The following is a 26,266-nucleotide window of genomic DNA, read 5'->3' on the forward strand; positions in this document are numbered from 1 at the left end:
AATCTGAAATATGCCTGGAGTTACACAAGGTGGATAAAAATGATTTGTTTAAAAAGAAATCAAATTGATTTTTCAGCTTTTTAAAATTCATTTTTGTTTACAAGTTGCTAGTTCTTTATTTCTCATTTTATAGTCTTAAATTGCAAAAGTTGATTTTGTACAATTTTCTTAATTGTTAGTAGAATTTCAGATTTTATGCAGTATTTTTATATTGCGTTTCACCCTTAAAATGCTAATTTATTGTGGGGTGGGGAGAATCCAAAGCTAAAATGCTCTGACCAGGCTATATTTGATCAGGATTTTCAGTCTGAAGTCAATGGATCTTGTGCTTTTAAGTCATTTTAGGTGCTTTTGAAAATACGTTGGTTAGGTGCCATGTGGTTTAAGCCTAAGTTTAGGCTTCTATTTTTGAAAACTTTTAGCTTGTGACTAAAAAGTTCATTAACTTTGTTCATGAATTGAAAATCTACACTCTATTGTTAACACTTTCAGCCCCTTTGATTCCACTTAAAAATAACCTCATCAGTATTGACCACCAGATAGTAAGGGGCTTTCAACCCTTATCTTTGTATACCATATTCTTCTTTATTAACTATAGGAGTATCGTTTAGCCTTGCTTGCATCCACTTTTGATCTACCATTGAGTACCAGTACTCTTGCCATACCTTACTAGAACAGCTGTCGGTTTCCTCTGGTTCCTGGATCCTGCTCTTGAAGATAGGGTGAAATATTCCTTGTTCTAACCTACATATGGAACACTCTGTAATCTCTCTGGTTAGTTGGTTGAGCTTGCGAAGCCATAATGTCTTGATATTTGTCTGGCTAATGTGATAACTCTTCATTCTGCATCTGATCAATCCTAAAATGTCATGGAATGTTCTAGGCATCAGTAGATGGTACCCAATTGATTTCTGGGGAAATCAAAACACCAAAAGAGGGAAAGTAGGGAACACGAGCGCCTCTGTTTAGTAAAGCCACAGCTTCAAGTTCCTCTACGATTGTCTGTAGATCAAAGAACTAGTTGATGGAACTCATGAATGCCTTCCACTATCTCACCTCTGCCCATTCTCTCCAAAGTTGAATATATTGCCATCCTGAATGATTTATCTCCCAAACAGAAAAGTGTGTGTGTGTGAGTGAGAGATCTTGGAATGGGGGTACATAATCCCTAGAGGCGTAGGAGATTTGGGGGCCTTGGTATGGGGAAGGGGCAGTGGTGCTGCACACCCAACTGCAGGTATGGGTATGGAGAATGAGGGGACATGGGGGAGGAGGGGAGATGTTGGGGGGCACACAACACAGGGTGAGGGGAGAATGGGTGGGCCCTAGCATGTGGTGGTGGGGAGAATGGAGGACACAGTAGCCCCCAGGCATGAGGGAGAGAACATAGGAATTGCGGGGACTCCTGCGATAGAGAGAAATGGGAGGGTGGCACTCCAGGGAGGATGAAGGGATGCAAGGAGCCCTGGTGTGTACAATAAAGAAGTTAAGTGTTAGAGTTCTCCCCAGTAGATATTATTTCACAGAAGCAGGAAATAAGCCAGCTCTTCAATAGGAATTGGAGACTAGTCAGACATGTTTTTGTGGTACACTTAAATTTTTTTAAAGGCGAGTTTTGGCCTCTTTATAGAAGCTTCTCCAATTAAGCTTTCTAGTGTTGCTTTAACACAAACCATGCTAGAACATGATTTGTTTCAGATCAAGGTTAAAATGAAAACGAAATTGTTCAAGTTCTTGATACAATAAGGATGTCTGTGAACTCTAGATACTAGTGTTCCACCCCACCCCAATAGTCTAAACATATAATACATTTTATTCCCGTAATACACTGTCGTGACAAAAGCAGTATAAATGTGTGAATAAAAGGCCAGTCATATGGCAGCTAGGTGTCCACTGTGCAATCCTCCTAAACAAAAGTGTGCCTTGGTGATATTTACATGCAAAAATTGTTTTGTTTCAGTTCGAGGATGTCGTCCTGGCAAGATCGTGCAGATGACCGAAGCAGAAGTTCGGGGATTGTGCATAAAATCACGAGAAATCTTTCTTAGCCAGCCTATTCTCCTGGAACTGGAGGCACCACTGAAAATTTGTGGTATGTAAATAAGTGTGTATCTTGTCTTGTATCTCTAGTGTATACTTCAAAATTGACATTTTATTGGGGAAGGTGGAAACATAATAAATTGAAGATGGATTTTGTGGTGGTTTTGCATCCTTGTCTGAGTGACATGCCAAATGGCCTTGGGTAATGTGGGTTGCAGAAATGGCCCTCTTCACTAGCTAGATAAGAAAGTACGTTGATTTAATACTGAAGAGCTGATTGACAGTTGGTAGAGCATTTACTCTGAGAGACTGTCATCATTTAGGGTTTAGTGTGATTAAATTTAGCCTTCTGTAGTGCGAATTGTGTGGCTCCACACCTAGAGGAGGAGAACCACTAGACTGGGGTGTTGATCTAATTTCAGGTGTATTATTCTGTAAATGGTGAGTCACATTAAAACATAGCATAAACACTTGTATCATAATAGAACACGTTCATTTCAAAATGTATGCAAAATCCCTTAACCAACGTGCATTGCTACATTTACTTAATTCATTGTATTTTCAGAATGGATTCCCATTCACTTAAAGCAATTTAAATGAAATTTTAAAATTCACTTTATGTAATTACATCGGATGTGTATTTTTAAACCAGTTGGATTTCATTCTACATATGAACTCTTCAAGCTTTGTAGAAGACTTTGGCAGGTCCCTTCAGATAAATATTTGTAAACCTAAAATCCACTTAATTCCTTATTAACCTCTTTATAAAGTTAATGCTGGATATTTGCAGTAATTGGTGTACAAGCACAATATAGTTCCCAATGCTGGTTAGTAAACACTCCCCAGTTTGTTTGTCAGGCTTTTACATATGGAGGAAGTGTTGCATGTAATGAACAATACTATGATGCTGCCTTTTAAAATCCTGAATTTCTTGAATTAGGTATTCAATACTGAAGTGTCATGGTTCAAACTTGCTCATATGTGTGGGCCCAAAGACTTTCATGGGCCATCCCAGTCCTTAGATTAGACCAGTCATGTAGAAATCATCAACTTTCCTAACTTGTGCTATATGGTCACAGGGATTTTTCTAATTACCAATATCCTAATATTAATGGCAAACTCATCTTAAATGGCTTTTTTTTTAAGCATTGCCTATTATACGGTATCTTAAAACTGAAGCTTAATCTAGTTTTGCTGTTAACCCTCTGTACTTCACTTGGTCTGAACAATAAACTGAGTTTAAAAAAAAAAAAAGACAAAGTGAAACTAATGATGATGTAAGGGGATATTTTAATCCAATCAGAAGACTCATTATACTAGGCAAACCTGTAGCCATGCCCCTTTAAGCTAAATTTTGGATCCAACTTATCTGAGGGTGTTCTGTGTGCAGAAAATGATGTGGTAACAAATCTGAAGCTAAACTTAAGTAGTGATAACTTGCAGGAGAACATGATATAGGCCGGGGTGGGCAAACTTTTTGGCCTGAGGGCCCCATCGGGGAGGGGAAATTGCTTGCAGGGTCATGAATGTAGGCTGGGGCAGGGGGTTGGGGTGTGGTATGCAGGAAGGGGCTCAAGGCAAGGGATTGGGGCAGAGGAGGGGTGTGTGGTGCATGAGGGAGCTCAGGGAAGGGGGTTAGGGTGCAGGGTTGCAGGCAGTGGGTTGGGTTGCAGGCAGGGGGCTCAGGGCAGGGAGCTGGTGTGCAGGAGGGGTTTGGGGTGCAGGCTCCAGCTTAGCACCACTTACCTGGAGTGGCTCCAGGGTGGCAGCGGCCCGCAGCGGGGCCAGGGCAGGTCCCTGCCCCCGCTCCGGGAAGTGGCTGGCACCATGTCCCTGTGGCCCCTGGGGGAGGGGGCACAGAGGGCTCTGAGCACCTGTGGATATCTCCCCCGAAGTTCCTATTGGCCCTGGTTCCCCATTCCCGGCCAGTGGGAGCTTCAGGGGAGGTACCCAGAGGCAAGGGCAGCATGCAAAGTTCCCCTGGGGCCACAGGGACGTGGTGCTGGCCCCTTCTGGGAACAGTGTGGGGCCTGCAGCACCACGGGAGTGGCAATCCTGTGGGCTGGATCCAAAGCCCTGAGGGGCCGGATCCGGCCCACGGGCCGTAGTTTGCCCACCGCTGATATAGGCATTAGGATGTTTCTGATGTTTAGGGAGCTTGAGTCCTACGTATGGCGACTAAGAGAAGCTCTTGTACAGGTAGAAATCATTTTTAAACTAGTCTTAAAATAAATAAAACAATGTGCAACTACACTAATCATCTGGCCTACAAATTAATTTTATCTCAAGCCAAATCGAAGGAGCTACTATGGGATGAGATTTTTGTACTGTAAAATCACATTAAAATGTAGAGCTAAATTAACTCATACATTTGGGATTTATGTGGGTTACATAACTCAATACCTTTCATATAACAAATTTTCATTTTATGCCAATTTTCTCTTTTAAAAACAATGTAGTTCTTGTTCTGGCAGGCTTCAGATTTGACTTGCAGTTTAGCTCAAACTTGTATCTATCGGGCATCGTGAACAGTTTACTAAATGTCTCTCTAAATGTGGAGTCACGGCCTACTTACAAAATGGCTTCTGCAAAATATTGCCCAGTTACCCTCTTTGAACACTTGACTGTGGGTCTAATTGGAAATAAAATATAATGAAACATTACCCAAATATTTTATTAATTATCCATGTTATTAGTTCGTGCCTGACAATGAGGTTCCATATACTTAGTTACATTGTTAAATTAGGTTTATTGGAAATATTGATAGAATATGTATACCCATTCAACTAACACTACTCTGCCCTAAATGTGGGTCTTAAGGAGAGCTCTCTGCTCCAGTTTGTGGCCTACAAACATTGTCAGTTTACCATTGTCATCTTTGCAGCATCTGTGATCTTTGTCAGATGCTAGTTCTAGTTCAGTATGCATCCAGGTATTTGTCTATAAGGTACCAGGCTGTAAAGGAAAACTTAAACAAAATCCCTTTATTCTTGTGACCATTATCTTGTACACCTCTACCTCGATATAACGCTGTCCTCGGGAGCCAAAAAAATCTTACCGCGTTATATTGAACTTGCTTTGATCCACCGGAGTGCGCAGCCCCGCGCCCCCCCCCCCCCCCCGGAGCACTGCTTTACTGCATTATATCCGAATTCGTGTTATATGGGGTCGCATTATATCAGGGTAGAGGTGTATATCTAAGGTGAAAGACTAACTACATCAGTATGCGCTGTAGGAATTTGCTTATGTGGACTTAGCTATCTTTCTCTTTAGAGGAATCAGTAACTTTCACTAGATACAAAGTCAAACAATGCAGTTTGTCTAGTATTATGACAGGTCCAGGATAGCACGTGTCCTCAAACACCAAGTTGGCTTCTGGGCCCCTTTTATAGAAGCTACGTTACGTATCTTTCTCTGGAATAAGCAACATAACTGTTTAACATAGTGAATGGTGTACAGCAATAGCTTTAACTCCATACGCTAGTGGTTTTTAACCTGTGGTCCATGGACTCCTCGGGGTCCACAGACTAAGATTTCCAAAGGAGTCCACACCTCCATTTGAATTTTTGTAAGGGTCTGGAAATGAAAAGTTTGAAAACCACTGCCATATACCAAGCTAATAAGCTTGTATTCTTTTTTTTTTTTTTCAATGAACCAGGGACATGGCATAAAATAATATGTATGACTATCTTTCTTTTAGTGGTTCTCGAACACTTTAAGAGGAATAGCCAGATTGGATCCCATTTGAGGTCCATCTATCCTGTCTGACAATGACTGGTACCAGATTCTTCAGAGATCTTTGTGAAAGGCAGATGTCTGATAATCTGCCTCCTGTGTTAAGTCTCATCCTGATCTGTTGTAGCTAGAGATTGGCTTAAACCCTGAAGCATAAGGTTTAATATCCCTTTAAAAAAAATTGTCCCAGAATTCTAATGTTTCCTCTTTTTTAGATCTATGTGCAGAATGAATTTTGTTATGTGCACCATTATGGAGGTGATATGTGGCGGGGGTGGGGCAGAGGGGTTCAGAGTGTCGGTGGGGGCTCAGGGCTAGGGCAGAGGGATGGGGTGAGGGCTCTGGACTGGGGCAGGGAGTTGGGGTACAGGAGGGGATGTGGGCTCTGGGAAGGAGTTTGGGTGCGGGAGGGGGCTCAGGGCTGGGACAGGGCATTAGGGTGTGGGCTCTGGGGTGGGGATGAAAGATTTGGGGTGCAGGCTGCTGTAGGCTGTGACAGGAAGAGAGGACTCCCCCTAGCTCTCTCTTGCTGCAGCAGCCCAGGGCTGCAGGAGAGGTGCCTCTCCTCACTGCGCACCTGTGTGGCCCTTGTTTGCCTGCCGCGTGGCCACGCAGCTTAGAGGGAACTTTGTTCTGGGATACTCTTGATATCCATCATGATGTCCCATACCTATCTGATCATGTTGTGGATCACTCCATAAAATATTATATTATCTATCTCTTACATTAAAATTAGGATATCTCCATTAATTTATAATTTATCTCCTAGAACTGGAAGGGACCTTGAAAAGTCATCCAATCCAGCCCCCTGCCTTCACTAGCAAGACCAAGTACTGATTTTGCCCCAGATCCCCTTCAGGGATTGAACTCACAACCCTGGGTTTAGCAGGCCAATGCTCAAACCACTGAGCTATCCCTCCCCCCAATCCACCTTTTATCCACCTTTTCTGTTGCAATTAGTGCTCTGTTGCATGAAAAAGGAAGTTTCTACAGAGATGGGTGTGGTTCTGAAGTCCTGTTAGCTTCTGCACATTTTGAACTTGAAACAGAGAAGCCAAAAAGACATGGACCTAAGTGTGTAGAGTATGGAGAGGAGCTTGGGCTTGCTTGTTCAAAAAGCCTCTGGCAACTGAGACCGAGACTGGCTTACAATTAGCAAGAAGCATCTTTGCTTGACCACTGTAGGCACTTCACCATTTTGCCAGCAGTCGAATTAGATCACATCGAAGTGTTCCACAAATCAGTCAAAACCTAAATGGATCAAGTTGTATAAACTTACTACTGACTGATTTAAAGACTGTATGCTTATGTGATGAATGCTGCAAATAGCAAGGGTACATAGCTATTTTAACAGTAAGTCTCAAAGGCTTTACAACGGGAGTATCATATCCCCATTTACAGATGGGGAAACTGAGGAATAGCAAGGTGAAGTGACTAGCCCAAGGTCACCCAGTAGACCAGTTGCAGAGCCAGGAATAGAACCCCTTGCCAGCAATCTATTCTGTAAGCCACTCTGCCTTCCTGTACACAAGTAATTTTAAAGAATTCTTTAGTGTTTAGGTTTCTATTCTTCTTCCATCACACCCACCTACACAGTTATAGTTAGGTGATACAGTGTTATGGGTGATATGGTATTCTGTGCCAACTACTTACGACAGAACTGTTGCACCATGCAGCCTGCCTATTTTTTTTGGAAGTGGCCCGTTGTGGAATATATGGTAAGTGGTAGGTGAATCTGGCAGAATAATTTGTCAGAATAATACTTACTGTATCAGTTTTTGATTAACTTCTTGCAAGCTTGCTGGATATCTTTTGTATAGGATTTGATTTTAAAGAGTTCTGTACTGTGTGGTATAGCAAATTGCGCACACACACAAAAAATCACATGAAAGAAGGCACTTAGCCAAGCTACCTTGTCCAGTGACATTGTATAGTAGCTGTAATATTGCCGGAGTGACCAGCAGGTCAACAGTTGACTTTTTAGGGTATAAAACAAGCTTAGAATAGCTTAATGCAGCACCTGCCTCTACTGATTTGTCCAGTTTCTTTACTGATTGCTTTTGGGAGGAGAGTGGAGTGTGGTAGTAAACCTACAAGTTTTGCTTTTTAAAATAGTTAATTTGCCACCTTCTATGTATTAGTTGCATCAAGTCAGCTTTCTTCTAAATTTACGTTTAAATTTGTACAGATAAACTGGAATTTCCCATCTTTTCCAGAGACTACTTAGTTAAATGGGAAGGAAGATTTTGTACCCTTCAGAAAGTTTCTGGAACTGACACTGCAATTCTCTGCAAATCTTGTGGGCAATTTCCATAGATTGAGTGCTTCAATTTTAGCTTTCTTTATCCTTTCTCAACAGACCATCTGAAAGATCTTGCCAGAATATCAGTCTGTCAACTACCTCTCAATTCTTAACTGACCCTCTAAAATGAGTACTAATTCAATGTCTTGGTTTCAGTAAGGTATTTATGATATTGTACTAAACTTTTTATCTCTTTAAATTTACCTTATTCAGGTGACATTCATGGGCAATATACAGATTTACTTCGATTGTTTGAGTATGGAGGATTCCCACCAGAAGCCAACTATCTTTTCCTGGGAGATTACGTAGACAGAGGCAAGCAGTCTCTGGAAACCATCTGCCTATTACTGGCATACAAAATCAAGTATCCAGAAAACTTCTTTCTCCTCAGAGGAAACCATGAGTGTGCTAGCATTAATCGTATCTATGGATTCTATGATGAATGTAAGCAAAACCTTCTAGTTCTCAAAAGTTGCTTCCATTTAACTATATGTTGTAGGAGTAGAAAGTAGATTATTTTTAACCAAATAATGGTTCATTGCAAGAATTTATCAAAGCAATCTGTAGGAAAAGCTTTCCATAAATTATTTTGAAACACACCTTGTGTCTCTTAATACTTGGTATTACATATGTGGTTTTTACTTGAAGTAAACTTACTGTGAAATGCTTTTAACAGGTGATCATCTTCACAGGTTTTATGAAACGTGAATAATTCAACTTTCAGACTTTGTCTACGTCTTTGGGCAGGGTATAATGCACATTGTAGGTTGGCTATGTAATTCCTTTTCTAATAGACTACTCTGTTCCTGCAGGCAAACGGCGATTTAATATTAAACTTTGGAAGACATTCACAGACTGCTTTAACTGTCTGCCTATTGCAGCCATTGTGGATGAGAAGATCTTCTGCTGTCATGGAGGTAAGATAATTACTTCAATCTGACAGTGAATGTAGTTATATTTTTCCTATCCATTGCATAATTAGTGTCAATCTCTGGCCCAGGATCAGACTAAAACACTGTTCCATGTTGCATACAATAGCAATGAAATTATCATTGAGAGTAACTTTAATGGCACCATTAAGATAACTGTGGCTTATTCCTGTTCATCTCCTCATCCTCACTCTATGTTCTCCCTTATTGTTTTGCTCAGGAACGAGATCTTTGCTTAGGTCATTGTGCTACATGATAACAGAAAATGCAAAACCAAAAATTGCACTTTTCTCCTTCAGAATCAGACTGAAGTTTAATGTGAAGTCAACTTTAAAGAATTAACTTGCATACACATGCAGATTTCTTCCCCCCCTCCCCTAGAATTGCATAATAAATTGTCCAATCGTGGAATAAACAACTTGTTTGCCTCTCTATTTGACAAGTTCATAAAGTGTTTCTGCTCCTGTGTCCAATCATTTGGACCAGTGTATTTTCCTCACCTATGTGAACATTCAGTGGCTTACAAGGCTTTTTCTCCCTGCCCATATCCATTCCCTCCACAGCTGGCTTCTTAGCTTTCTTCACTTTTTCTCACTGGAGCCTAGGCAGAATGTAACATATTTGCTTCCTTGTAGAATGATCAGCCAGCCAAGTGGGCAGAGCCATGCCTGTAGTGTTTTGTGCCCAAACTGCTCCAGCTATGGGCTTCGTGGTGCTGCAGATATGACACCTTCGCTACCTCCCTCAAGACTGACTGGAGCAGGCCCAGGCTTTAACTTTCCTTCTGTTTTCTTGGTGAACAGGAGGGCTTCTGACAGCAAGGCAATGGTAACAATGTAGGAGTGGCTCAGTTTTGCCTCAAGAATCAGGTGGTGAGTGCAGCCCCTGTTTTGACCAACAATTGGAGGCTGCCTAAATTGGAGCTCAGGCTTCCATTTTCCCAATACAACGTGGGGCAGGCAGCATGCCTTTTGCAAGAGCTGCTGAGCAGTAGTCCAATCCTGTTTCTTAAGCACTTCCCCTCTCCTTCTTGGGTGAGTAGCATCTCAAAAGAACCATCACTCTACTCCCACCTGGCTTAGTGCCTCTGCTTACTTCAAGCCTCTACCCTTCTTGCCACTGATGGTGCAGAATAATAAAATGCTGCTGGACTGTAGCCTTGGCACATCACAGCCGTTGATGCTCCAGCCCTCTTCTAATAAGGATTAACCTCTGTCTTTGCAGAAGCTGAAGACTGTGGCAACCTCCATAACTTTTGTTTCCCCTCACAAGGGCAGTAGGGGGATATTACTTATAGACCCTAAATCCAAAATATGGGCTCTAACTCTAAAATATGCCATAAGGGTAGTAAGGAATGCTTTCTGTGGGAGTTCACTTGAACTACTGTCCCTAGTGGATCAGCTCCATATGCTTGTGAGGTTACCTTTCCCCTGCTGCTCCTCTCCTTTGTCCTGTGCTTATTCTTTCCCAAACCAGACAGGAAATGTAAATCAGGGTCGAAAAGGCAAAAGCTCTGAAAGGTCCAGAGTCTGCCCCTAAGAGAAGGCCAAAGGAAAAGAATGACTTTATTTTTTTTAAATTCTCATGACCTGATTTAACTAATAAGCAAATTAGTAGAGTTCAATGCCTTAGGAAGATCTGTCCTTGAAGAGGATTGTCAGAACAAAGATTCCTAGGGGACTTGAAAGGATATGGCTTTGTCTCCATTGGGGATTTCAGCCAGCAGGATAGCTGCACTGGAGCAAGTATCTGGGGGAGACAGGCAAAATTGCAACTTATGAGTGCCGCTTGCTTCTACTTGAAACTGAGGTAGATAGTGCCACTTTGTCTATACACTTGGAGTTTATACTATTATAGGGACAAATCCCCCATATAGACAAGTCCTACAAACATTTCCTTTCTCTAAGAAGTTGGCCAAGATATACTTGGAAGAATCCAGAATTGTCTGTTCTCCACAACTCCAGGCTGTAGGTTTCCACAACCTCCCACTGGTACTTCGGAAAAGTGATGGTCCTCACAAAGATTGGCCAAGTGGTCACAAAGTCTGTGGAGAGTCTTCCATCCCATTACCCTTTTAACTTACCCTGTCATGGATGTGAAAGACAGAATCTGGACTCAGTCTTAAGGAAACATCATGAATTAGGACTTAAATCATCTAGTCTTACCTTTATAACACAAGCTATAGTACTTGACCCAGTACACAGCCGGATAACTTGTTTGACTAAGGTATTCCTTTCTAAAAGATGTTTAGACTCAAAAATGGAGATTCCACCACTTGGTAGTTTGTTCCAACGACTAATCACCCTCATTGTGAGAAACGAGACAAAATTTTTTACTTGATTTTTGTCTGACTTCAGCTTCCAGACATTGGCTCCTCTTATGCCTTTCTCGGTTAGCTCAAAGAGCCCTGTAGTAACTGGTGTATTAACTACCTTTATGGGGAGAAAACCATAAACAAGTCGCCTCTTGATCTTTTTGATAAATTTAATAGACTTAAGCTCCTTAAGGCTCACTGTAAGGCCCTTTTTTTCCAGTTTTCTAATCCTTTTTGTGGTACTTCTCTGTACCCCATCCAATTTTTTTCAACATTCTTATTTATTTATTTATTTTAAGTAGATACCAGAACTGCACACAGTATTCCAGGTTGTCTCCTCAGTGCCATGTGGAGGTGAAATCATCTCATTGTTTCTACTCAGTACTGATAATGCATCCAAGGATCAAATTAGCACTTGCCATAGCATCATACTGGGAGATCATGTGGACTTGCCTGTCTTTTGTGTCCTCGTAATCATCTTCAAATTCACTGCCTTCCTGAATACAGTCCTCCATTCTGTAGGTATAACCTGAATTCCTTGTTCCTAGATGTATGGCATTGTAGTTTGGCTCTAATAAAACTTAATGTTTCTGTGTGTTCCTCACTGCTGATTATCTGTCTTCTTACAAGACTCTTGGAAGCTAATTTTTGCCTGCCTAGAAAGTTAAACTAGACCTCTTTCTCCTTGCCAATCAACCTGGGAGACATGTCCAGATAATGACAAGGCAACACTGACTGTTTCCTCTGACTAAGGCCACAGGTATGTGACTTACGACCCTGTCCTGGTAGGGGCATCACCTCTTCAGAAAGTGTGTGGACCAAACTTTGAAAGTCCTGGCTGATTTCAAGATATTGCTTCCTCAAGATAAGCCCATAAAGCCTGATAGCACCTTACCTAAGTCTGCTAGGAATGGAGTGTCCTCTTAAAGGTCCCCTAAAGGATTTCATTCAGGTTTCAATATTCCAGATGCCCCATATTAACTTTTAAGCTTATAGGATTCACCGATCTCCAAGGACTGCTGATCTAGTATCCATCTTGCTCCAGAGGCTCCTTTGTTAGAGGGAGTGAGAGGAAAGTTCTTCAGTCTGCAGTAGGTCCTGTCCATAATAGCTATATATTAATTTTTTTCCACTTCATCTGTCTCAGTCCCTTCTTATCTTCACAGTCTCCTGTCGATCTCCCAATAAAAAGCCACCAGAAGCATGCTTTCTCTGACTGGCATTAAGGCTGTGTGCCTAGCTTTTCAACAAAAACAAGGAAGAGAATTCTGTACTTATGGCCTAGAAGGTTCTCAAAGGTTTATTTCCACATCATCCTAGCTAGATGGATAATAGCCCCCTCAACCTCACAGTAGCCATTGGTAATTATCTGCATGCACTCCAGCCCCATTCACTGTTGGGTATAGCTGTGCTGAATGATGGGGCATTAGTTGGAACAGTTAGGTAGAGGGGTGATTATGATAGGAGATCTGGATCTCCACTCCCCTCACCCCTTCGCATATGTGAAAGATTTCAAATGAAAGAGATGCATGTGTACCTTGAGGGATCCAGTTTGCATAATTTCAGTGTTAAGTTGTGTAGGTTGTCAGTAGCAGTGCACAGGGACCGTCTTGAGATGCTGATTGTTAGCAATGAGGTGGGATATGAGAGCAGTCTGTGTGAGTAATGGTGAGGGATTTATAAAATGTAAGGAGCAGTTTGTTTCTAGGGTATGGGTTCAGTGTTTGGGTGTAGAACAGGTATAGGTACTTCCTGTTCAGTACCGCTCGCCTGAAAACAAGCTTTGCCTTAGCAAAGAGAAGGTTTTACTCTGTCCTACAGATGTCATTGGCCTATTCAGTGTGTGATGGGCACTATCTGCAAAGGCTGAGTGTGTGTTCCTTTATCAACCACAGGTGTTCAGTTTCTGCCAGCCCAAAGTGGCATCTGCTAATGCCTTGCCTAACTTTCAATTAAAGCCCATTTCCTTTTTAGCTCATGAGGAATCCATTGCTTTAGTAGAGTGGCAGAGTCTTGCTAGGGTAATACAACTCAACAGCTTTATATGCTGAAATACTGGGCTCTCTCTCCCGAGTTGGGGAGCCCCTGCGCACTGCTACTTAGCATTGGTCCAGGTTGTTAAATGAGTAGAAGCAGATTTCACTACCTGTAATACAGGCTTTTTCAGTGAAATATTCAAGTTCTCCCAGAATTTTATTTTGATCCTGAGAATTACAACCTTTTTAAAAAGCTACTCTCTGGGATTATCTAATTTAATTTTTCATAAGTGTGTATGCCAACAGTGAATCCAAAGGAAAGAGTAGAAGCAAGCCTGTAGAGGGGAGTGCATCTGGGCAGAGTGATAAATTTGGAAGCTGGTCACTTATCACTCTGTCTAGCAAGTTTGAACAGCAGAAAGAAAACCATTGGTTCAGATTGACTGCATTGTCAAAGAATCTTGATTTTACAGGTATGGAATCTCTCTTCCAAGTAGTTTAGTAGGTATAATACTTATGTTTCTTAAAACCTCATATAATTGAAGGTTTTTGCTAATCCCTTTAGTGGAGATAGCTACTCCAGTTGACAAGATTTACGCTCCATAGAAATACTTTATAAATTGCCATGATACAGAAATGTCATAACTTACCTGTGAACTAGAATTCATAAGATGTGCAGAAATATTTCCCAAATCATGACACCGATAGCAGTTAAACTCAGGTGATAGGCACTAACCAGTGAGGTGGTGGTAGGAGTATGTGGCTTGTGCAGACCCTCTTACTGCTAACCATAGACTAAAAAAACAAACTTAAGAGCTTGAAGTTCTGCATGCATTGTACTTGGGACCAGAGGCCCATGAGAGAATTCCAGAAGGTGATTATTTCTGGAAAACAAATACAAGGTGTAAACAAACTTCCCTTGTAAACATAATTGGGGATTTAAAAACACGTCTGTTTTATTTTTAAAAATAAAAGACGAGCTCAAATTCTATGTACCATTTAAAGGATATTCTAACTTTAAAAACAAATGCCCCTTTAAGACTTGTAACACTTCCAGATGGAAGCAAAAGTATTAGCACTATTAAAGCTGATTTGCAGATATGAAAAGCTTAGCAGAATGTCCTGAATACTCCAAAATAACAGCAACCCAGGGTGACACTTAGCACATTTGAGTGGTAAACCTTGCCCTCTCTTCTCCTCCCCATCCCCTCCAAACTGCTTTTCAGGTCCCTGAGTTATGGATTGTCAGCACCTACTCATGATGTCTTGAGTCTGTGTACACTGTACTGGTAATAACACAAACCTGCTGGAGCTCGGAGCCAGCTTATAGGGGTGAGGTAGGTGCCTTTTTTTTACTATATTGCGTATTTTTGCATAGTTTATTTTTAAAACTTGCCCTCTGGGATATACAATAAAAACTTTGCAAAACCGCATAACATAGTAAACAAAAGGCACCTCACTTATCCAATTAGGCAGCGTGCTGAAATCCCGATTTCACACCTTTGTTCCTTCCCTGCTTACATTTCTTCAGTCCTCTTCTTTGCACCCCCCCCCATCTGATTATATAAACCAAATCTCCCCTCTGCTACAGTCTCTCCAATATGTTGCTGCTGAAATTATCTTCTATCACTGACTCAGATGTTCCCCTCTTTGAATCTCTTCACTGGCTTTTTGACTACACATCAAATTCAAGTTTCTCATCCTTGCCTTTAGGGCCTTCCACAGCTCTGTACTCACTTCTTCATTTTACCCTGTCTTTTTGCTTAAATTTAGCCTACCTCTGAACCATCCCCAGTTTCCTCCTTTTACTCTTCTCTGTGAGTCCTCTTCCATGCTGCTCCTTGCTTTCCTCTTCTCCTCATGAGTGAAAGGGCTTTGCTGCTTTAAAGCCTTCCTTAAAGCCACTCTTTCAGGAGACCTTTCAGTGATAACTGCTGTTAACCTTCTGCACTGCTAATCTCATACTGTCACCGTGTCTATTGTCAAAATAGTTTGCCTGCCTGAATTAGGTTTTAATCTCTTGGGGGAGGAGGCAAGATCTTTATGTGCAACACAAAGCATAGAAGTGGTTTCAGTGGTGGGAATTCTGTGATTGGTGACACCACTAGCATAGTGTTGGGGCTTCCTCTGAGGGGATGCATCAATATGCAAATAGCAAAAGATGACTCGAGGCTACCTGAGGAGAGCCATGGGTTAAATTCCGAATTTGCAGAGTATCCCTTTTGCCTTCTTTATCATATGATGCTATATGGGATGCACTTTTTCCTAAAGTAAAAATCTGAGACAGCCAGCAGGGCTTTCTCCGTGCTCTTCTTACTGTTTATAATGTTCTTCCCTTTTTGATTCAACAGTGCTTGGATTTGATGAGGACAATAAGGCCCCTTAACTTCCTTGTTTTGATCTTGCTTTGGCTTAGCCTAAACATGCACCCGTATAATCCTTTTAGTGCATTTAAATGTATAAAAACGCTTGTCTGTGTCTCGTTACCAGCAAATGGTTGCATCAGAGAACCAGGCTTGTAACTGCTGCCATGTCACAAGTTGCAGTCTGAAAACTACACTATTTATCCACAAGGTACTGAGGTGCACAGGTAATCATTGTAGTGGGGGCAATTTGACAGTAGTTTTTCTGATTTGTATTAAATTAAATTTGTGGATCTTAACCCTTGACCACTCTCAACTCTGTTGCTCACAATAGGAGGAGGTGGGATAAGAGGCAATCTCAGCTTCTTGCAAAAGTGATCTTTATTTGCAGATGTTCAGATTGTATTTCAGCATTTAAAACCATCCTTATGCTGCTATATACTGCTGTCTTGCACAGTCTTCAACCTTGCACCCACTGGACTTACAATGCTCTGCTGATCCACGTAGCCCACTTTGTTTTAAAGGCAATTTGTATTTGTTGATGGTGTTTTGAGTAGCTTTGGATGCATTGGATACCAGTACCTTTTTCCTAGGAGTCCACATTGACTAACCTTTGCACATGACCCTGCCTTGTACCATATCACACGATAATTTTGCTGGATAAGATCTAAGAGACAAATCCAGAAGAGATTTTAAATTGATGCAACTTGCATGTCAGTAGGTCAGAAGAGGATTGTGGAAGGAAGGATAAGTAACTGACAGAAGGGTGTCAGTTAAAGCTGACTAGGGCCTACTTTTACATGACTACTTCCTTCTTGATGTGTAGGTAACAGAAATTTTAAACTTGTTTGGACCCAATCTCGAAGGTGTAATTTGCACCAATCTACATATCTATCTTGATATTCAGCCAAAGAACCAGTCTTTCTTAAATAATGACTAAAGATAAAACTGTCTTATTAAATGCTTGGAATATTGAACAAAAATAATCAGTCTTAAAATAGATTGAAAGTTAGTATTCATAATAGTAGGCTCTCTTACTGACCTAAAGGGGTGTTCTTGGATAAAAGAGCTTCCACTATCTGTCAACTCTGAAATGTCAAGTGAAATCAAAATGTAAGTGACTCTTTTTTAGTGAAAGATTCTTCCTGCTATGTGAACTCTTTAGAACATTGGACTGAGCAAAATAGGCTTAACATTAAAAATAAAGTGTATGTAAGGGAAAGGAGTTGTATCATAAGTTAGAGCTCTTAAGTTCTATTCTCAGCTTTGTGACTGATTTATGTGGGTTTGGACAAATCACTTAACTTCTCTAGATAAAACAATCCGTTGAGGGCTTTTCAAGCCCCTTTCAACCATCTTAAGTCTTGCTGTGGGGCTATTAAAGTTGAGCAGCCTTGTAGGTACTCTTCTAAATCCCTGCATGCCAAGGAGACTGCTTCCATGCCTGCACAGCTTAGGCTAGTGTGGAGAGGGACAGTGGGAGTCACAAACTGTGGCTGTAGTGACACTAAAGGACTTGTACACATTACCACTTATGTCAGTATAACTTATGTCACTCAGGGGTATGAATAAGCCACCCCCCGAGCAGTGTAAGTTATGCTGACCTAAGCACTGGTATGGACAGCACTATGTCGGCGGGAGATGCTCTCCCGCCGACATAGTTACTGCCTCTCTGAAGTAGTTTTATTATGGGAGAGCTCTCTCCTGTTGGCGTAGAACATCTTCACCAGACGCACTACAGCACTGCTGCTGTAGCGTTTCTAGTGTAGACTAGCCTTCATACTCTGCATAAGTGAAGTGGTGTGCTGCAGCTTTGCATCCTGACTATAGTATGGAGTATGCTCTTTAAGCTAGTTTTCTCAGTGAACTTTGCTTCACCTGTATAAAACCCAGTTACTTGTGCTTTATGCAGATGAAATAAAGTTCAACTGCCTAAGTTTACCTGTTTGTGTAATGGGTATGAGACTGACTTACTCTGCAGTTGCAGTTCTAAGCATCAACAGGGAAAACCCACGTAAATTCCCTCCCCCCCCTCCTTGAATAAGAAGGTGGCATACATACAAATAAATAAGTACTACAGTAGAACCTCTGAGTTATGAACTGACCGGTCAATCACACACCTCATTTGAACCACAAGTACGCTATCAGGCAGCAGAGCCGGAAAAAAGCAAATACTGCATAGTACAGTACTGTGTTAAATGTAAACTCTTAAAATAAAGAGATTTAAAAAAAAGATTAGACAAGGTAAGGAAATGTTTCTGTGCTTGTTTGAATTAAATTAAGATGGTTTAAAAGCACTGTTTTTCTTCTGCATAGCAAAGTTTCAAAGCTCTAAGTCAAGGTTCAGTTGTAAACTTTTAGAAGAACAACTAACGTTTTGTTCAGACTTACGAACAATCGCCGTTCCTGGGGTGTTTGTAACTCTGAGGTTCTGCTGTAGTAAGCCCATTAAGTGCTGTTACAGTCCTAATGCACAGACCAGTTGTATTTTAAGTGGTGTCTAGAAACCTGCTGACTTTTTTCACTTTATGTTACAGTGAAAATGATGCATGCTGTATCACCTTGAGCCTCCAGTTGTGCATTTCCTGGTACCCTTTTAAAAGTAAGAATACAGACAGCTTAGTTTATTTTTGTATATGTTTACAGGACTGTCACCAGATCTCCAGTCAATGGAGCAGATTCGGAGAATTATGAGACCCACAGATGTTCCTGACACAGGTAAGACATACAGAATTTATTGTACATGTATCTTGCAGTGATGCCAAAGCAAACTTACCAGTGGCATTAGAATATCAGAACCAGTTCCTATTTATGCAGTTCAGAGCCTTGAAACAGTCTAATTGTGCTTCAGTTGTAATCTTCAGTACCCTATTCCTGTTCCTTCCTGAGCTCCCGAGGCTTTCTTTGTTCAAACTATGAATTTCATTGTGCTTTTTGGTAACTAATCGAGTATTTGTTTTGACAGAGCGAGCCCCTGAGATCAGATACTTTTTGTACCTTTTGTCGTCCTCTTGGCAGAATTATGACATTTGTATTCCTTGTCTAAGAGAATGGATTGCAGTGAATTATCCCAAATAAAACAAGGCTTTCTAGAAAATCAATAGAATATCTAAGTGAAATCAGAAAAACTAAACCGAAAATACAGGTTCGGGTTAAATAGGCCCCAAACATTTAGTTGTTCAAAATCTATCAAGCAACATAACCCGCATTTCTAGAGTTCTCTTGGTTTCTCAGGCCTCTGTTTCTCATCATAACATCAGAGTTTAAATTAATCTGGGGTTCGTAGTAATCTCTTTGCTGTGCAGGCTTGTCAGTTTTTTTATAACCTCTTCTGCTACTTGTTTGTATTAACGTTCTAGCCCTAAAGTTCTCTTTTCTACGATCATATTAATACTTGCATAAATATATTTTATGGGGGGGAGCAAATTGATCTGTCCCTTTTACCACTACAATAGCCACTTCTATATCATTTTTATTGAAAACTACCCCCTTCCCCAGAACTGTAGGAGACGGAATTACTATTTTGTTCCCTAGTATTAAAGAAGATCCTTAGCCCTACATAGGTGGTGTTTAGCAATGCATGATCTTGCTTTGAGTGAGTAGTTGTTGGTTTGAAGTCAATTTGCATGTTAAAGGAGATCTCACAATAGGGTTATCTTTGTCTATCAGTACACCATCTCCTTTAAGGCCAAGGTTTTATTATAAAGATCCTCTTTCACAGCTGACTTCTTCAAATGTCAGTCTGTATTAATTTTATCATATCAAATTATGAATGGGTAGTATCCTGTCCATCACCATAAGCAAAAATACATGAGGGTGCAAGTTAATACCTATGTATATCGCATCCAGATGCGGCATGAGGCAAGTAGTGGAGAACTTTCACAACACAAGTGTAAATTACAACACTAATTCATACCTAAAATATCTCCTTACATTGTATTCCTTTTTCATGTTTTTTTAAAAATCCATTTAAAGAAGAAATTTAAACTTCAGTACTTAGCTTCCATCAGAAAGTCCTTTAAAAAAGGAGGGCTTTTTAACCAGTGTGTCTGGCGTCACTGCTAGAGCCAATCCATCTTAAGGCTGCCTGCAGAATTATTTGATTCTAGTTCACAAGGACATTTTCTTCTGAAAAATCTTATACCTGCTTTTGTTGCAAATGACCCCCAAAACAGTTTCACTGTTCTATTGCTGGTGCATGCCCATGCCAAGCTTTAAGACCGTGTTGACCAGCAACAGTAAAATCAAAGCTGAAACTGAGGCGGCTAAAGGAAAAATGTGTGCTTGTATAGAAAGAAAAAGGAGGGTTGTTCTTCTAAGCATCAACAAGGAAAACCCACTTAAATTCCCCCCTTCCCTCCCAAAAAAAATATATATTTCAAGATCTCTGACAAATGTGATAGATTCTTAATAACTTCTTTAAATCATGACTGGCAGTTTCTCCAATCTAGTTCAGCCACAAATGATTTGGCTTGATGCAGGAATTATTGGGAAAGTTTCTGTAGTCTGTTGGTAGGAGGTTAGACTAGATCATTCTAGTCCCTTCTAGCATTAAAATTTATCTTCAAAAAAGCCTATGAAATTGAATTTTAACATCTAATTTTGAAAAAATGAAGTTGAACATTCCTTTAAGTTGGCAATATTATGGGGCTCTGAATGTTAAGTCTTTTTTTCCCTGAGGCCTACCTCTATACTCTTCTCTTCAGTAATTTTAAATAGTATTTTCACCTTCATACACTTGATGTGATAAAGCTGAAGTGGCTGGTGTAGTGACAATGAATTGAGTGTTTGGTAATCAGAATGGTCATCGGAAAATTACCATTGCGCTTTCTTATTCTAATGTCTTCAGAATTACTTGTGTTAATTTTATTGAGTATATTAAGGTTCAGTCTATATGCTGTTAACATGATCTCCTAACACCATGTAAAAATATCATTAAACATACAGTGCGGTAATATGATTTAGTCTTAATTGTGTAGATGAAACCAAAATATGTTGTGGAGTTTTGTTATAGCACTGTATAGGTCACGGGCCAGATTCATCTAACCTGACACTTGTGTGGAGTCATAAAGGAAAGGTCATAAGATCCCCTTAATCAGGGGACAAGTGCAGCCCAAAAAGTGAGAGCTCCAAGGTAGTTTCTGGCAGCATGTTCCTATAGAAATCTTGGTAGAGAGAACCATCAGGGAGGGCAGTGATGCCACCTCCTTCTCCCCCCTCTCAAGGTATGCCCAAATCTAGAATTAAGGGTATCAGTAGTCTCTTGTAGGTTCTTTACTATTTAAAATAGAGTACTAACCAAAAAGCAAGCTTTCCTGGTAGATACAAATTGCTGAATGCAGGCAGTACATTTTAGCATATCGGGTGGACTAAGTACTAGATGTTTCCATGCAGTCTGTAGCTGTACCTTGTGTTTTGGATGACCAGTCAAATATAGACAAGTAAATTTTAATGTCCGTACTTTATTTGGCGGGGATGGGACAAGTTAGGACAGAGCACGGTGACTGAAAAGAAATTTGAAGACACCTTCATGTAAAATTCTGAAATACTTACCAGAAACATCTTCAAACTAACCAGAAAAACCACTCTGTACTGGAAAACAGTTTTGGTGCATTTTCTTCATACAGCTGTTATCTGTCTAAGGGTACATATACACTGGAATAAAAGACCCATGACACAGCTGCCCTGGCCCGGGCTGCAGGGCTAAAAATCGTTGTGTAGACGTTCGGACTTGGTCTGGAACCTGGCTCTGGAACCCTCCCTCCTCACGGAGTCCCAGAGCTTGGGCTCCAGCCTGAGTCTGAACATCTACACAGCAGTTATACAGCCCTGTGATCCCAAGTTAGCTGACCCAGGCCAGCCACAGGTGTTTAATTGCTGTGTAGATGTACCCTAAAAGCTCTAGTTAAAATGACACAACTACTGTTGTTTGACTTTCAGATTTGTCTGTTTAGTTACATTTCTAAGCAGGCAAGAATGGTTGTCAAAACAAAGCCACTGTTTAGAAGTACAAAACATCTGAAAAGTGAATGGCTTACACACACGGAGTATGTCTACACAAGAGCTGGAAGGTATACATTACAGCTTAAGGTGATACCTGATTGATCTAGTGCTCTTAAAAAATAGACATTTCTGTGGTACCACAAGTGATGGGAGGGGTCCATCACCCTCCATATAGTCCCATCTGAGATCTGTATGGCTCTTCGAATTGGAAATTTACACTTTCCAGCTCTACTGTAGACAACCTCAGATTTCAAAATGGTTGAATGGGTTCTATGAAAAGTAGTACACCATAAAACTAGTGCTTTGGGTTTTTGTTTTTAAACAAATTGACTGAATCAGTATACCAAAATTTGGTCTCATAACATTTTATGACAAAGTTGGGTACCTGAAAAAGGTTTTGTCTGAGGAAAAAATGAAGTAACTTTATTTTGGCAGAATGAATAACTGCATTATGGGCACCAAACTGGAGTGTTGAATGCAAAACAAAAGGAAGAAGTGTGAACTCTGTTTTCTTTATAAATACAGTGTTTTTTTGGCAGTTTGATAGTAGATTTATGAAGTAACATCCACACAAATAAGCTCATATGGTAAGTTTTCAGCTTTTAAAGTGTACAGTAGCATCACTTGCTTCAATCTAGATAAGACACTGAGCAGTAACTGGCCATTTTAATACTGTCAATAGCTAGATTTATTTTACTTCTTAATAGTGTGTTTTTTTTCTATAACAGAAGACTAGCATATTTGTAATTGAGTACCATCCTAGAATACCTAATCCACTTAATCCTACTCTGTAGTTTTACTACACTTGAAGCATGACTATGAATGGAGGAGATTTTTAAAATACATTAAACCTGTCAATTGAAATTATACATCTAGAATCAAATGTCCTGTCTCTTGCGGAACTCTGGAAAAACTAGTAGGGTCCTGGATGTAACCCATTCAACAGCAGCAATTTGTAACTAGGAGTACTAAAGTGGTGGTCTTGACAAGATACTATGCAGCCTAATTAGATACTACATTTCTTGGTTTTTAGAGGTGTTGAGTCAATGATTCACAAAGATGAAATCCTTGTGAAACTTCATAGCGAAGAATGTATTTCGCAAGCCTGACTGCTGTACTACAGTATTGTGGAGAGCCATCTGAGACTGCATTTCAGAGACTGAATATTGATCTATGGGCTAATCAGAGTTGGTTGCTGCTCTACAATATGCATGTGTAGCAGTATTCAAGAACTGCTCACATAATCACATAAATGTGCTATATCTTATTATTACACCTCTACCCTGATATAACACTGTCCTCAGGACCCAAAAAATCTTACTGCGTTATAGGTGAAACCATGTTATGTCGAACTTGCTTTGATCCGCCGGAGTGTGCAGCCCCGCCCCCCTGGAGCGCTGCTTTACCGTGTTATATCCGAATTCGTTATATCGGGGTAGAGGTGTATGTAGTTTATCTAAATGTGTTGTTTTTTTTTGTTTTTTTTTTTTTTTTCCCAACCATGTTCCACCCAATAGCCTCCAGAAGCTTCTTACTACAGCTTACCAAATCCCACAGGCCTTTAGCTGTGAAAGGTCATGACGATAGCATTTGTGGAGGCAGGGTTTTTTTTTTTTTTTTTTTTAAGCAACTCAGATTAGCAATTTAAATCACCAAGTTGAAACCCTTGATTTTATTTAAATCAATTTTAATGAAATTTCTCATTTGTATTTATTTTCTAAAGAAAGATGCAGTCTCATTGATATAATGTTTAAAATATGTTTATTTACAACTAAATAGAGCCTTTATTTTAGATTTGGTTACATCTTTTTGATGTGTAGGAGGATACGCTACAAATACATATATTTATTTAAGCGATTATAGCATAGTATTTTCAGATTCTTGTACAGATTCTTGTACATTTTTAGTATGTTAGAAAATGAATGATGCTTATTTACTAGATGTAGTTTTGCTCATGATTTGTCAAGCTGCTGTTTAAACACACAACAGCATGTTAGCATCTCTTATCAAAACATGTTTCACATCTACAATTAAATGATTTATTAAACAGATTAACTGTAGTCAGTGAATCAAGCTGATTATTACAGCTCAAACTGGATAAATTTTTTAAATATGCCTGTGTGAAACTGACTGGAACTTAAGTTCCCACTTGCGTATATCTCTTGAAAAAGAGAGTTTCCTAAGTTACTTAGGCTGACCTCTTGTGCCATAATAATAAAGCTTGATCTCAAAAGTTAAAATTTTTTTTAACCCTGAATCTGTCTTTTATATAGAAAAGCAGCCTTTTACTCAAAGTTTTCGATAGGGGCTCATAGATTCAGCATATCTACTTTTTATGTAAATGTGGTGAGAGGTCAGAAAATACATTAAGGCCCGAACTTATTGTGTTAAATTCAGATTTCACATTAAACAGGTTTTATTTTTAAAAAGCGAGACGTACTATAATCCTTTTTTCCCCCAAAGAAACATTTTTATCCACTCTGTTTTGAGAGCTTTTCATCATATTTGCATAAGTAATCACTGACTATTGATAATCCCTACAATTATAGGGTTTTTTTTTAAAGGGGAAATATTAGGACACTTTCTAAGATTACTGTCTTTCAAAGGCTTGCTGTGTGACTTGCTGTGGTCGGATCCGGACAAAGATGTGCAAGGATGGGGCGAAAATGATCGTGGGGTCTCGTTCACTTTTGGTGCTGATGTGGTCAGTAAATTTCTGAACCGTCATGATCTGGATTTGATCTGTCGAGCTCATCAGGTACAAACTCTACCATCTTTGCTACTTTAAATCTCCACTTCTAGTCTTACTTTGAGGTATTAGGGATTGAAAGAATTATCTTCATTTATATTTAGGATATCACTTGCAGGTATCTGGATTCTGCAGAATGCATTTTCCAATCTAACATTTACAGTTTGACCAGATGTAGTTGTCTTGGTACTTCTAGAAGCACCAAATACTGGGGTGTTCCTCAGAAACCAATATCTAATTCCTGTCACCAATATTTATGAATACTTATTTCAGTTTCAACAACCATGATGTCATGCATACCCTGTCCCCCACATTATGTAATTGCTGTGATTGTCTTGTTCAGTGGGAGCATATGAATATTTTACTGGAGCAATTTAGGTGCCTACGCTTCAAGAATGGTATAGATTAGTGGCTTAAAAACAGGACTTGGAATCAAAGGCACCAAACAATACAACTTGAGCCAAAATTTAAGTGACATCTGATTTTGGCGTTCTACATTTTTGGGTCTCCAACTTAACACACACATTTTCAGAGGTACTGAGCCCCTTTAAATTGTGGAAATATAAACAAATGTATTGTATTGAAATCTGCATTCCAGAGTTGCTACCTTTATTCTGGTTCCAGTACATATATAAATTTTTCCCATGGAAGAATCTATTTGTGTGATTTGTTAAAGATTCTGAAACTGCCTAATGTAATGCTTAAGTACACAGATGACTTTAATGTTAAATGTTTCTATTCAAAAGGAATATCATTAAGCTTCGTAGGCTAAGAATTGACCTCTCTTGAGAGTGGTTCCCATCTTGGAGTTAAGTTTCATTACTTGTACTGTGTTTTTAAATTAACTTTTTCTACTTCTGGAAAATAAAAGGATGCAAGCTTTTACTGCATGTCTTGCAGTAACAAAATTTTGCACAGGCACTTTGGTTGGACACTCATGGATCTCTCTCCACTGATGCAAGTCACAGCTCTTTTCTCCTGCAGCAATAATTGTGATGGACTGTAGGTGTTTCAAGATCAGTACCTTCAGATAACACTGCTGCCAACATATCAGTTATTCAGGCAGTCTCTTTAAAAATATGCAGTGTAGTTGTAGCTTTGTTGGTCCCAGGATGTTAGAGGCAAGGTGGGTGAGGCAATATCTTTTATTAGACCAACTTCTATTGGTGAGCGAGAGAAGCATTTGAGCTACACACAGCTCTTCAGGTCTGGGAAAGGTACTCCCACCTAAGTAGTTAGCACATACTGGAAGGAACCATTCAAGGTAGAGTAGTCAGTTAACACATGCAGTCATAGGACAAGTCTAGCAAAGTAATTAATTTTAAGCTCCCAGGTTTGTCTTCTGAAAATGTTGAGTAATTTTCCAGTTCATGATCAAACCAGCAGACAAAGGGGTGCCATTGTAGTGCTCAACCATGATTGTGTTAACGAGGCCAACTGACAGCTCTCTGGCACCACTTATTATAAAGAACTCAAAAAAGACCCCACACCACGATTTACCCAGAAACTTAAGCATATCATCAAATCCTTCCTCAACCAATTCCAAGAGAAACTCTACAAATTCACCCCCACTCCCCCCCCCCCAATGAACTCATCCCAGGGACCTTCTACATGCTTCCCAAGATACACAAACAAGGGAACCCAGGCAGAGTCATCAGTAAACATCCCATGGCTCAATGTGAAGAAATATTGGGACCCATAGAAACTATCCTCAAACCATTCCCTGCACAAAGAGCCACCTTCCTCCAGGACATAACCGACTTGCTCCACAAACTCTGCAATATTAAAAGCCTCCCTCAGAACACCATCCACGCCACCATGGATATCACTTCCCTAAACACAGCATCCCTTACAT

The 26,266-nt window shown here is 40.1% G+C and overlaps 1 protein-coding gene across 5 annotated transcripts in view; it reads left to right on the forward strand.

Annotated features, from left to right (window-relative positions):
• The window catches only part of PPP1CB (protein phosphatase 1 catalytic subunit beta), a 50,406-nt gene that overhangs the window by 19,215 nt on the left and 4,925 nt on the right, over positions 1-26,266 (forward strand). For all 5 annotated transcript variants that reach the window (XM_005289520.5, XM_065589305.1, XM_042848526.2 and 2 more), the window contains exons 2-6: positions 1,961-2,092; positions 8,291-8,521; positions 8,890-8,994; positions 18,306-18,377; positions 24,269-24,420. In XM_005289520.5, coding sequence (XP_005289577.1) covers positions 1,961-2,092; positions 8,291-8,521; positions 8,890-8,994; positions 18,306-18,377; positions 24,269-24,420 — 692 coding nt within the window. The remainder of the gene's footprint in view (positions 1-1,960; positions 2,093-8,290; positions 8,522-8,889; positions 8,995-18,305; positions 18,378-24,268; positions 24,421-26,266) is intronic.

This window comes from Chrysemys picta, chromosome 3, assembly GCF_011386835.1.
Source record: "Chrysemys picta bellii isolate R12L10 chromosome 3, ASM1138683v2, whole genome shotgun sequence".
Classification (NCBI taxonomy): Eukaryota; Metazoa; Chordata; order Testudines; family Emydidae; genus Chrysemys; species Chrysemys picta.